This window comes from Equus caballus, chromosome 31, assembly GCF_041296265.1.
Source record: "Equus caballus isolate H_3958 breed thoroughbred chromosome 31, TB-T2T, whole genome shotgun sequence".
Lineage (NCBI taxonomy): Eukaryota > Metazoa > Chordata > Mammalia > Perissodactyla > Equidae > Equus > Equus caballus.
In genome coordinates, this window is record NC_091714.1 from 15,577,185 (window position 1) to 15,591,525 (window position 14,341).

A 14,341-nucleotide genomic window follows, 5' to 3' on the forward strand; every position below is an offset into this window, starting at 1 on the left:
AAAAAATTATACAAAGTGAAAGGAATCAGAGGCAAAAGGCCACATATTGTATGATTCCATTTATATGAAATGTCCGGAATAGGCAAATCCATAGAGATAGAAAGTAGATTAGTGGCTGCCAAAGGTTGGGGAAGCAGGGGATGGGCAGTGACTGCTGATGAGCATGGGAGTTTTTAGGGGTGTGGAAGGGCATGATGGAAATGTTCTAGAATTAGGGAGTGGTGATGGTTGCACAACCTTGTCTAAAAACCGCTGAATTGTACACTTTAAAAAGGTGAATTTTATGGCATGCGAATTATATCTCAACTTTTTTTAAAAAAACACATGGAAATGTAGTCCAAATTATTGTTTTATGTTGACCTTCTATAAATGGTGAAATTAATTCTTAATTTAGTAAGTGTAGTGGGTTGAATAGTGTCCCCATCTCAAAAGATTTGTCCACTCAGAGCCTCAGAATGTGACTTATTTGGAATAAGGGCCTTTGCAGATGTAATTAAGGTAAGGATCTTATGAGGAGATCATCCCGGATGAGGCGGGCCCTAAATGCCATGATGGGTGTTTTTATAAGGGACGGAAAAGGAGAGACACACAGAAGGGAAGATCACATCAAGATGGAGGCAGAGGTTGGAATTATGCAGCTGCAAGCCAAGGATGGCCAGCAGCAGCCAGAAGCCAGAAGAAAGGCACGGAATGGTTCTCCCTCAGATCCTCCAGAAGGAATTCAGACACCTGGCTTCCAGAATTGTGAGAGAAAAAGTTTCTGTTGGATTAAGCCACCCAGTTTGCAGTAACTGGTTATGGCAGCTCTGGAAAACAAATACAGGAAGGCGGTTTTTGCCAATTCCAAAAATGTTACTTTCTGAGTAGTAAAGTTAGCACAGTGACAAGCATAGGCAACGTACAAAGATGGACGGTTGATATCATTCATCTGTCTCGGACACCAATAACTCAATGTCTCAAAGAAAAAAATAAAAAGCTATTTTGTAGTTGAAATCTCTGATAAATTCACGAAGTGGGCATTTACTGTGTTAGTAAGTTGGAGAGGTCTCTCAGCTCCACTGTAAGGCAGAGTTGGCATTCTATTGAAACAGAATGAGGGGTCTGAATAGACCCTGAGTCAGTCCAGTCCAGTCTCTCCTAAACCTTTCCTATATCTTATCTGTAAAAGCATGTGGACCTCCTTAGGCAAAATAAACCAACAAAGTAAACACACAAGCCAACTTTATTTACTTCCCCAACTCTCTTCTTTTCATCCAAATATTTCATCCAAGTATTTCACCATCTTTGTTTCCACTTCTCCTTCATCCTTCAGCCAAATGAAATTCAGCTTATTCTCAGAGTCCTCTCCCCATCACCATGATCTACTACCATAGACGCCTGAGCCACAGATGTCCCAAAGCCAAGTGCAATGAACAGTCCTTCAGTCTTTATCTTACTGCTGCACTTGATGCAGTTGATCAAGCCTCATTCTGGAGACCCCCTGCTGGCCTCAAGCCTCTGTTCCTTTTTAGTCTCTTTCCTATCAATTTCACTCTCCTGCTTGAACCTCTCCAGTGGCTCCCCAGGACCCAGAGGGTAGGTCCAATCATCTTAACATGATATGCAAAGCCCTGTGTGACCTGGCTCTTGCCCACTGCCCAGCTTCTTCTCCCACCACTCCCTGACTCCCGGAGATTATCATGCTGTTAGCAGCAGCCAATCGGAGCTTCTATTCTCCCGCTCATTGCACTTAATTATCACTCTCTTCTCCAATCTATTTTGCCTAGGAATACTGTTTTGTTTTCATTATTCAGTGTTTGTTTTATTGTCTACCTTTGTGGCAAATTCTACTGAAATCATATAAAATTCCCCTTAAAATAAATTCATTTACGTTAAAAAGGCGATTGAGTTAAAGAAAGAAATGATTAATACAGGTGATGTGGATATAACAAAAATTGTGGAGGTGGAATGCGAATACTCCACAAATGCCATGGAGCTCACATTGAATCTTCCATCACTACCACATCTGGTTTCTGAAACACACTGGTAGTCTTATTAGGAAAACCTCGTTCAGGTCCTTCTTCTGAGAAGGTAATATGCATTAAGCTTCTTTAGGGTCACTCACACTTAGTTATTGACTACTCAATATTATTCTCTTCCCCTTGACTTTGTGGAGCTCTGCACAGTTGAATGCATGAAAATCCACAATGCCATTGACCCTTCCTTTCTATCAGAGATTTCTTTGAAAAAGTTGGACTATTCCACTGACACATTCTTACAATGAAACATGTCCTTTTCTTTGTGATTGAATTTACTTCCCCGCTTTGAAACCCAAGTCCACTTTGCTTATCATTCCTATTTTATGCATTGGTACCCATCAACTATGAGAGCCATTCTCATCTATCCTCCAACATGAGAAAGTCAGTGAACAGAAGAGGGTCTTCCTAGGCCCAGGGGCAGTGGAGTAGCAATAATAGTTGGTGGGCACTCCAGGCAGTGCTTCTGGAGTAATCCAAGATGTCACTACAGTCCGTTGATAGCTGGAAAACCGTATTGGAAACACAAGAAGATATCTCCCTTCCTTCTCAACCAAATTGAGCCCAAACAGAGGAATTTTAAGTGGTGTAAGAGAGGCTTTATCAAAGATTAAGTGTTTGCTTCAGATATATACCTGGTGGACTGAAGAAATACTTGATCCATAGATCTGTGGTCTGCAAAGTGGAATGCACACGCAGAAAGATTTAGAGATTGCTGCCATGGAAAACTAAGGTAACTCTCCAGTAGTGTACCCCTAAGATTTAAACGAACACCATCTTCTTCCTCTGTCACCTTTTGGTCATCTATGGCGTAGAGTTTTCCGCATATCTATGTGTGTATTTTTCTAACTCCCCATTAAATCACTGCTTACAATGTCTTCTTCTGCCTTGGAAAACGGAGACCAGGTAGTTCAGACTGTCTCACTGAATACAATTTAAGAGGGGAACAAGAAAAAAAAAAGCCTCCTTAAAAGTTCAAAGAGCTTATAAGATACCAAAAACTACTGGACCAACATCCAGGAGAGGCTAGGAACTCGAAGGTGCACAAAGTCTTTGGGACCCTTCGTTCTGTGGGAGCGTTTGCTAATCTGGAAGGGGTGGCTGAGGGGTTTAGGGCATTTTGCCAGCCTCTCAGAGATGGAGCACAGGAGTGAGAACCTGGTTCCTGCCTCTGATGGGACCCCCAGTAAGTCACTCCTACTGGGGACTGGGTCCCTAAAAGGCTTCGTCTCACTAGTAAGGAAAACGGGGGAAACTCTCTCCCCCATCTAGTGTGTCACTTCACTTCATATCAACAGAGAGTCTCAAAATACCTTAAGGCTTAAATTTGGATTAAGATGGGCCAGAGCTATGAGGTTAAAATGCCCTCTGGAATCTAGAAAAAGAAAATAAATATCCTCTCTGGAGGAGGAGAACATCACCCTATAAACCTCAAATTACTTCAACAAAGATAATTACAAAATCTCCAAATACTTGGAAATTCAGAGATGTACTTCTAAATAATCTGTGTATCAAAGAAAAAAACCCCAGAGAAAATTAGAAAATATTTTAAACTAAATGACAACCAACCTACTATATAACCAAACTTTTGGGATGTAGCTCAAACAATACTTAGAGGAAAATTCACAGCCATAAATACATGTATTAGAAAAGAAGGAAGACTAAACATTAATGAGCTGATAAACATCTCAGGAAGATAAAAAACAAATAGCAAAATAAAGTAGAAAAAAAGCAAATAATAAAGAGAAGAGAAAAATTTGATGAAAGAGAAAACCTATGTTTCATTTTCAAAGCTCTGTATTACACCTTGGCTATCATGGCGAAGTTCCTCCTTTTTTTTTGCTCCATGACGTGCCCCCATTATTAGCTGCCTTACCACTGGTTTCCACGTCTTTAACTTTTTCTTTCTGGCTTCTCTGGAAGTACTTAGGGGTCCTTTATCTCTCTAACAAAACAGTGCTCCTATGGCGCCATACGCAAGGAAGTCAGGGGCTGCGTGCCTCCAGCCTGGGGATAAACAGGCCACACATCCTATGGGTCAGGAACAGCCAGAGCAAGGTCCAGGCACATCAACTTTAGGATAAGCTGTGTTGTCTTTTGGAAATAAGAAACCAGTTTCCATCACCAGCACCCCAAACTGTTGGAGCAAATGGTATTTTCTAACTAACCATATTTCCTCTGGCTTAAAATGTCTTTTCATTCCTGCACTGCTCAATCTTTCTGGGATGCTTCTCTCCCCTCCTTCTTCCTGAGATAGTGTCTAGGTGGATGAAAATCCGTGGGATGTTAGCAGAGCTGATTCTGGCCCACACACTGGCCCGAATCTTTCCTGTATCTGATATCTGACTGGTGAATTTGTGAAGGTTTGCTGATCAACGTCAAGACCTGCTCATTGGCCTTGGGTAATTCAAGGCTTGGCTGGAACTGCCACTGGATCGCAGCTTAGGTGATCTGGCCAAAGCCTCTCATTCAGGATCACTTTGTCCCTCACTTGAGGAGACCACCCTACCTGCGCCTACAGTGAGCTGTCCAGCATGCATCTTGAGCTATCTTCCATATCCGCCACGAGTGCAAATGGAAGTTCAGGCTCCAGGGAACCGGGATGCAAGCTAGCTCTCTGCTCAGCACCTCCCGCAGACGCTGCCAGCCAGGGCGAGAGCAGCAGCATGCTGACTTCAGGGATTCCACCCCCACCGCACCACACCCCAGCCCCACAGGTCAGTCTCAAAGTGTGAGGGGGGTCAAGGGTACTCACCTTGATATTTTCTCCCCACCCGTGGTAGTCCATCAGATGGTTTCCCTTGCTTCCCCCTTCTTTGTGTTCAAATACGTCCCCTCCCCTGAGCCATGTCTGCCCTCCCCTTCTCTAGGGAAATAACCCTCAACTTAGTGGCCTGGTCCTGATGGCAGAAGGACTTTAGAGGCAAAAGAGCTAATGACTCAGAAGGGAAAATACAGTGAGAAATATTTCCTAAAATTTCCCCCACTACACATATTCGTGCCCACTACAGTTTCGCCCACTACACATCTCGTCCCCACTACACATATTCAAGGGGTGGCTTAATTCCAGGTTCTTTTTCCCTAGTGGTCTGTTTCCAGCTCTGGAAACATTCCAAAGGTCTGGTTCAGAGCGCTCGTCGGCAAAGAGCCAGGACATTATCATCATCCGTGTTCACAGTATGCATATCTGCCAGGGACGATATGTGCATATGAAGTTACATATTATCGCCAGTGGCACACATACGTGACACTTACATATTTTGATTAAATTCTTTTAAGCTTTTAATTTTTTATTGCATATTGGCTTATAGCATTGTGTAAATTTCAGGTGTACATTATTATATTCCAGTTTCTGTATAGACTGCATCGTGTTCACCACCAACAGTCTAGTTTTTATCCATCACCAGACATATGTGTCCCTTTACCCCTTTTCCTTACCCCCGATTCCCTTCCCTTCTGGTAACCACCAATCTGTTCTCCTTATCTATGTGTGTGTGTGTTTGCTTATCTTCCACACGAGTGAAATCATACAGTATTTGTCTTTTTCTGCCTGAGTTGTTTCACTTAGCATAGTACCCTCAAGGTCCATCCCTGTTGTTGCAAACGGCACACTTTTGTCTTTTTCATGGCTGAGTAGTATTCCAGTGTATAAACCCAGGAAGCACATTGCCCCAGTCCGCTGTCCACTTCTCTAGTTGGTGTAATGCCCCCTCCAGAGCATGTTAAACAGTTACCTGCCTGACTCTTCAGCAACTGTGACTTCGTTTCAAATATCAAAGGGACTCTAAATTGATCTAATACGCAGATTTGTGTAATTTTTGCATTCCTCCCACAACTCAAGAAAATCGAAGGAAGGGTTCATCTTTTTTTTTTCTGGTGTGTCCATCATAAAGCTGTCACTCTTTTGCATACACTTTCATGGTAATGAGCAAAAAGCAGCAAGGAAGTAAAGCTGAGGACTTGCCTTGAGCTCACTGGTGTCAGCCAGCTTGGCTTTAAGCTGAGTGTTCAGTTCTTGACACACGCTCAGCTCTTTCTGCAGCCTCTCCACCTTCTTCTGTAACTTCCTTATGGTCACATTGGCCTCGTCCCTCTCCGCGGCCAGGGCCGTCCGCACCTGCCTCTCTTTCTCCAGCTGGGCTATTTTCTGCCGGAGCAGGTTCATGTGCAATTCTTTGCTCTCCAGTCTTTCTTTCTGAGTCTTTAGCTGGTTTGATACAAACAGGGATTTTTTTCTAATAATAATTGAACAGTCAGTAAATATAAATGAATTACTCAGATAATGCTGATCTTTATCTAGACTTCAATAAGACTAATTTGGAAAGCATCAGAAAAGGTTATTGGATTCCTTTTCCTGATTGCATTTTTCATTCCTATTTTTCCAAGAATTAATTTTGTAGCTGCAAAGTATGAGACAAAAGAGCCACCGAAAATGCACAAAGCAGCAGGCTTTCAACATCTGATTCCCTCCAACAATTTGTGCAGCGTGATAAAAATGTAAAATTACTTTTCAAACTACTGAAATGGGCTTATCAAGAGAAGAATATAATAAGACAGAGAGACAAAATCCTCTTTAACAGCCCAAGGCAACTATGCTTGCACCGGTCTTTTCTGAAGGAAGACAGGGTGCAAATTATTACTGAAAACCTAGACTGACTAATTTCAGTCCTTTAGAACCAGACTGAGAGGCACCAAGTGTGAGAGTGGATATCTTTTTAAAGTAAGCTATACCAAAGAGATTTTTAAGAAAGCTTTGTTTATATGTTTAAAATCTTAGAAATCGAAGGGACTTCAAGAAGGGTCTAGTTCACTGGTGTCTTTATTATAGGACGGCCTATACCATCCACCACCCAAGCAGAGAACAAGGTTTTCAAACAGCACTTATCATTGACGATCAAACTTGATGAAGGAAATTATAGTGAGTTTTAGCAAAACATTATGGACTCTAACAAGGAAAAAATTCTTCCTGGGTTTCACATGTCACAATTAGTGAGTGGAATATCAAGTACAGAAACCTTTCATCTGTCACAAACATTGGGGATTGGAATTGTGTACAATTACAGAAGCCCTGAAGACTGTCACATTTTCCCTAATTATACTCTTTGCATTTATAAAGTGTTCGGAGGTGTGACAGACTTACCGAAATGAGGGCTTAAGTACCTTGCTTAACAGTGACAGCAATGTCCATACCCAGATCCATTTTTAAGAGGCTCTTTTAATATTTTTCTAATAAACTCCCTTCTTTGAGCTTCTCCATGTCAAATTCCACTCTATTGTAAATGTACACTGGTAAGTTCTGTACACTGGTAATTTTAATAATGACACAATGCTTAAGATGGAATGGTGTTCAACATGGAGAAAAAATCAATTATCTGACGAGAACTTCAGAAAGAATTGTGGCTCAATTTGATGTCTCCAATGGTAATGGGGTTGTCTGCTTTCTTTTATAAAATATTCCCAAAGATACGGTAAATGGAGAAGAGGTCAAATGTGAATAGAACATCTTTTATGTGCCAAGAGTTCAAAAATGTTATTTATTAAAAATTAACAATCTCTTGAGGTAGGTATTATCCCCATCTTAAATATGAGGAAACAGAGACAGAGAGGTATGCAATTTGCCCAAGGTCACACAGCTTGGTGGAGCCAAATTGGGAACCCAGATGTGAACCATTACACAGCCTGCACACTATAATTCTACCATAGAATTTTCTCTTAGGAACTATTATAAGAACACATCTGTGTTTTCCTCTTTCTTTCCCAATACTAATAATTATATAACTAATAATTATATTTTCATCCATTCATTCATTTAGTCTAAACTGTTTCTAACTCTTCCTTTGAGCGAGGAAAAAGTAAGCTCTTCTCCTCTTTCTACTTTATAGCGCAATAGAGTTTATAAAGGCACAGCCTGCTACATGTTCCCATTTTCCTTTTCTCCCCTAGTAATAGAAACAGTGAATTTTTCAGCCAGGGAAATGGCTGGCCAGAGTGAAGGCTACAGTTTCAAGCCTCCTTTGCAACTAGGTTTAGCCATCAGAATGTATTTTGGCCACGGAATCTAAACACATGTTCACATAGCAAATTCCAGGAGCCTTCCTCAACAGACAGCTCACGCATGCTCTTCTGCATCCCCCTTCTTCATCCCTTTCTTCTGCAACCTACTGCCTGGAACACAGATATAATGGTTCTAGGCACCATTTTGGACCATGAGGACAAAGACCACCCTAGGGATGGGAGAATAATGAGCTGAAATGAGCCTGGTTCCTTGAAAACTTTACAGAGCAGAGCTGCCATGCTCACCCTAAGCTGCCCACCTCCAGAAATTTATGTGAGAAAAGAAAAAACGAAACACTTTTGCTTGTTTAGACTATTGTTAGTTTGGGTCTTTGTTATTCATAATCAAACACAACCTTAGGTAATGCACTTCCAGCCCTTCAGACTTGAAATAGAGACTCAGACTCTAAGTATATTCTTATAATATGTTTTCTAGCCACCTTGCTAAATACAGTGGGGGCTAATTATCTTTCAATATTTAAATTTCTCAGAAATGTCTTCTTTCAACACTCGCAAGTTTTAATCTCCCCTACCTTTCTCTGTAAATTGTGGGCGATAGTCTTGGTTTCAAGGACTGCGTTGCTCTCGAGGCGGACCAGCTGCTCTGCACGAGCTAAAACTACATCCAGACGCATGTCAGAGCCAAGTTCAGCAGCCATCTGGTCCAGTTTCATCTTCTCTGAGAGCTGATCCAGAAATTTAAGATACTAAACCCAAGAACAAAAATGAAAAAAGGGGCACAAGAGTAAAGTAAACAGATGATCATACAGAGTCCTTCTCTTTCTCCCAAGCTTACTGGGAGTTCGCACTAAACCCGGTATGGAGCCTGGCACCTGACACCAATGTCTGGTGATGACCTTCTGAACCAGCCTGCCAGTTCCACGCCCTGCTCCTTCTCCAAATTCTCTTGACTTTCCTGGTTAGTGACCTTGACGTTCAATCTAATATTATACTGCACTCTTTTTAACCCTGTCATGTCACAAATTTGGCATGCTCTACATCTGTATATTTCTGCTTTGGCTACATGCCACTTCCACCACGCTCCTTCCACGCCAATATAGCTCCAGAGATCCACTCATCCATGTACCTTTTTGGGGCGATTTTTTCCACCTACTTTGGCCCTTGGCTTCAAAGGTGGAAAATGATGACTTAATCAGTTACCACTTTACTCTTCTTGGCTCCTACGGATCACTCCAAAATTAATGATCTCCATATAAACTTGGACAATGTTTTGGTTTTCTAAGTTAAAATGCTTTAGAAAATGTCTTGAAGAGTTCTTAATGTATCTAAGTTAAAGGAACAACATTCTAAAATACAGCCATATCAAGGAAGTCAAGGTTCATATTTTAACAGGTTACACTTACAAAACTGTTCTAGAATCTTCCTCCACTTGCTTTCCGTGGCTTATCTGGCCATGCCCAGGCATAGAATAACGCTTACTAAGTGCTTGCTGGATGAGTAAATCAATCAACAAGATTTCTATACCATAATTTCATGATTTGTGTTTTATCTTTGAAATGTTCTCATTGCAATAACTCCTCACCCATCTGGCATTTTCAGGCAATTATATGTTTAAATAAGTATAATTTCCTGATGACTGAAGCATGCCAGCTTAAAAGCCCAGAACTATCTATATTTTAGTCATCAGGATGAAATTATTTCTAAGTGTATATTTTCTAATTTTGCTAAATAGCATTACATAAAATTGAATCTCTTCTTTATAAGTCACAGTCATTACAAATATCACTTATTTTACTGTGCTACAAGACAATAAGGTGCTTTTGTCTCTGATCATCATTTTGTCACTTAATGTTGTGTCTGCTCTCCACTTGGAATTTTCCATTTCTAACCTGTGTGAACAAAAGTGAAATAACTGCTATTGTTTTTATTTTAAATGAAATAGAGTTGGGATCTTTCACACAAGGTACAAAAGCCTCTTTTTCTATTTCTACATGTGGCCCGTCTACTTAGCATAGAAGGATCTACAACAGGCAGGACGGAATTAAGACAAGATTAAGTCAAGACACCACAATGGAAGCGCCTATTTTAAGGATCTTGGCAATGTCAGAAAGTCAAGGTTGCTGGAAGGATTACTGTATATTTCGTTCATTTGAATCACAGTTTAGAATGTATATATTCTTTTTTGTGGGGAAGGGGCACCTGGATAGCATGAATATATTCTATACTATTTTGTGTAAACCTCAATGACCTATATTTAAATCTAAATTCTGTATAACTTTGCTTTGCAATTTTACATGCTTAGGATCCCTATGAAGACATGCCTTTCATAGGCAGTTATATATGAAAAATTCACCATGGACAGAATCAGTTTACATAATTTACTTTCATAACTGAGAACTATTTTGGCACAATCTCAATCAAAATTAATGAGTCATTACAATGAAGGGAGGGAAGAGACACCAGTCTATCTAAAATTCATGCCTTTGATACATTTCTCCTATAATTTAAATAATGTTTATTGACTCCTCCCTAAGCCCTGGAGAAACCCAGGGAAAAGATTTCCCCTGGGCTCAAGCAGTGTGAAGTGGTTTGGAGAAGATGAATTAAAAAATCAATGAATAAGGGATATAAGTGGCATGGCAGACACAGGCACATGTTGCATGAAGGAGAACTAAGTCTCTTAGGGAAGACTTCCAGAGGCACTGATTCTGGAGCTGAGTCCTCAAGGGTCAGTTATTACAAGGTGAAGGAGGTAAAGAGAACATTTTCTCAGAGAGTACAGCAATGCGCAGTATGAGATGCTAAGGGAGCTCTCTTTCCTTTGGCCAGGCAACTGGCCAGCTTTTTACAAATTTGAATATGAATATTTTTGACCCAGGCATCACTCACCACACACCCTACCAGGGCCCTGCTGGTCCCAGGAGGCCTCTGAGTGAGTTTGCCACCATTGGCTGGAGAGATCTCAGGCGAGGGGGAGCCTGGAGAGGGAAACTGGCTGGGTCACAGAATGCTCAGCCCTGGAAAGAAGGAATCTGTAGCTGATGCTGAGGGTCGTAGAGAGCCCCTGACCAGTTTTAAGATGGAAAAAGATAAAATTAGACATGCATTTTATTAAGACCTCCCTGGCAGCAGTGGGAGAATCAGCTAGAAGGTTATTTCTGTAGTCCATGCAAATTATCATAGTGCTCTGAACTGAAGCACTGTTACTAAATACAGAAATGGGGGTGGCATCTGAGGCATATTAAGGAGATGGAATCTACAGTGCTTAGGAATGATTTAAAAGAGGGAAGCATTGAGGATCACTCTTGGGTTTTGGGTTGAACAACTGGAGGCAAATTATCTTGTCATCACTGAGGCAGGAAGGGGTAAATTTGGGGACAGGTAATCATTTCCATTTTGAATATGTTTAGTGCAAGGTGTTCATGGAACATCTATCTAGATGGAACAAGGTCCAGCAGGCATAGTTCCTCCAATTTAACATCTCATGCTCAGGTGCAGTATTTCCTTTCAAACTCAAAATTTCAACCAACGCATCTTTTTCAGCTATCTGATAGAAAAATTCCCTTCACTCTCCCAAATTTCTCAATTCAACCCCTTACCTTCATTCACAAAACCAATGCTTGGTCCAGACCCTTATTATCTTCCAATCTGGACTAAGAATCCCCCACGGGACTCCCAACGTTTAGTCTCTAGATGCTCAGAGCCAGTCGGCCTCCAGAGAAAACTTTCTTTTCCTCAAAAACCTTCTATGGCTTCCCATTGCCTACAGAATAAAGCTTTGAGTAATTAGCCTGTTCTATCTCGATTTTTCCCACCTGCCTCCAGAGCCACCTCATGCCTCTGGCCTCACCAAGCACCATTTCCAGTCCCCCTGTGCCTCATTCCTCTTCTAAGCAGTCCTGTCACACTTCCATTCCTTGGTCCTTCCTGCTGTTCCCTCTACCCTGAATCTCTTCCCCACCTCTTCTGCCTCACAAATTCCTATGCATTCTTCAAAGCCCCTCGCGAATGTCACCTCTGGTGTGAAGATGGCTCATTTCCTCACACACAGAAACAAGAAAGAAGTAATTACTCCTTTATCTAAGTTCCTGTCAAATGTTATACCTACCTCTATCATAGCACTAATTGTACTAATTGTGTCCCGATTCCTCTGTCTCATCCACTGGACTAGGATTTCCCACAGATGCTTCTTGTGCATCTTTGCATATCCAACCCTCAACGTAGGCATGATGCTTCCTCAATTTTGTTTGAGTACAGAAGAATGAAAATGAATGAGTTTCCAGAGTACACACTTTTCAACCTAAGAGTATTTGGCAAGCCAAATTCTGCACCTGTGCTGTTGACACATTTGTCTCTCTTTCCCTTCCCCTACGGACTCCCATGCTTCACAGATACGTACCTTCCCAATCTGTTCAATAAAACCTTTCTTTGATCCTGTTTTTCACAGCTTCTGCTTCTGCCTCTTTTCTCTTTGGTCACCAGACTTCCTAGTAGTCTACTAACTCTTCCCTTACTAGTGGCTGTTCAGCCCAATGCAAACTGGCTTCTCTTCTCCGCCACTCTACTGAATCTGCCTCTCGGAGGTCATGGATGATCTTCCCATGGTCAAATCATAACTGTGGACCCCTTCTAATCTTCTGGGTAATTGCCATTGTCATTTCTGAGTCTCTCCATACTGCAATCTCAGCTCCACGATGACGTCACATTATCTTTCTAAAACATCGTGGTGTGTAAAAATCGCTTATTATATCTCATATTCTACAGAATAAAGAATACTCAATCTTCATAATTCCAAGCCATTCCAGTCTTCTTTCCTGCCATAGCCCCACCAAGAATGTCACATTCAAGCCATATGAGAATAATCATTCTGCAGTCTCTGAAGGTAATGTTATGTACTTGCGAGCTTTTGCGCAATTTTCCCTACAGTCTGCCCCTTCTCTTCACTAAAATCTTATCCTTCAAAGATGAACTTAATGATTTCCTTCCCTGTAAAATCCTCCCCTTATCCAGAAGTTATCCTTCCTTTCACTGCTCCTATAGCACTTTATTAATCAATACATCTCTCATAACACTTATAGTCTTACAGTACAGCAAATTATTTGAATGTCTGTCTTCTTTATTGAATTATGGGCCTTTTAAGATCAAGAACTATATGCTATTCATACTTCAGTTTCCAAACCTTCAGGGACTCATATATAATAGGTGTTCAATAAATACCTGTTGAGTTTAATTGAATTTAATTGAATTAATTTCAATTAAGGAAGCTTCAAAGAATAGGAAGAGACCCCAAAAAATATCTACCATGCCTTGAAATTTACTTAGGACTCAAAACTTAACCAATCTACCAAAGTACCATACAATTAGAACGTTTTCAGGTAAAATTTTATACTGCAACAGACACTTCCACCCATGGACGTGTCCTCAGGTTATTACTTTTTGTTTCTCAAACGTCAAGTTGTCTCTCAAAACATCTCCAGAAATCAGCTCTCCCTCCAAATGTGTCAGCTGACCCTGAAGAGCTTCCAGCTTGTCTTCGGCTTTCTCGGCTCTCTGTAGAGCTTTCTGGTGAAACCCAGACTCATTTCCCAACTGTTCAACAAGCTCCGATATTTGGGCTTCAAGCTGGGAGACCATCTGGAAACAAAGCAACAGAACAAGGATAAGCTTTGTTTGAGATGCAACAAAGTGTTAAAATTTAGTGCTCAGCCCAAGCAACATGACTATTTATAACACCAACTTCCAGATTCTTTGTAAAAATTAAATAAAAACAGGTAATCGGTAGATGTATTTGCCTCTGCTTGAAATAAATCTGTATTTGCTTTCTAATAAAGCACTTTCAATTGGTATTTTTAATTTTTATGTAATTCCTTAAACGGGTTGCTCAATAATTATTACAGATGATATTTACTTATCCTAAAACAGCCATTAATTTAGGAGTTTCAAAGCTTAGTAGGAAAGAGCTCAGACAGAAAATACCTTAAAAACCTATAAAAGTGTCATTGGCCAGAGGAACTCTCCCACCACACACAGTGGATTAAAGATTATACAGTGAGTTCATCTTTACAAGCAACCTTCAGGCTTGATCAGGAATTCAAGAGCATAAAGATATTTTTTCAAGCTTTTTGTCAATTTTCTATTGAATATTGGGTACTCATGCACTCAACTTCAGTGGTTCTGCCCCTGTGCCGAATAGTTATCCCGTAATGTTATCACTTTAGCATTTGAAAGGTCAAAATTCCTTTAACGTGGTGACTCTAAATAGGGTCAATGGCGACGCACAAGAAGGCAGGAGACTCTGATTACCCCCTCCT

General features: G+C 40.9%; 1 protein-coding gene across 1 annotated transcript in view; it reads right to left on the reverse strand.

The window, feature by feature from the left end:
- Positions 1-14,341, reverse strand: part of CCDC170 (coiled-coil domain containing 170) — a 90,423-nt gene that overhangs the window by 11,319 nt on the left and 64,763 nt on the right. The window contains exons 7-9 of the mRNA XM_001494446.6: positions 13,464-13,664; positions 8,603-8,776; positions 5,980-6,222 (exon numbers count right to left, since the gene is read on the reverse strand). Of these exons, the coding sequence (XP_001494496.4) occupies positions 5,980-6,222; positions 8,603-8,776; positions 13,464-13,664 (618 nt within the window). The remainder of the gene's footprint in view (positions 1-5,979; positions 6,223-8,602; positions 8,777-13,463; positions 13,665-14,341) is intronic.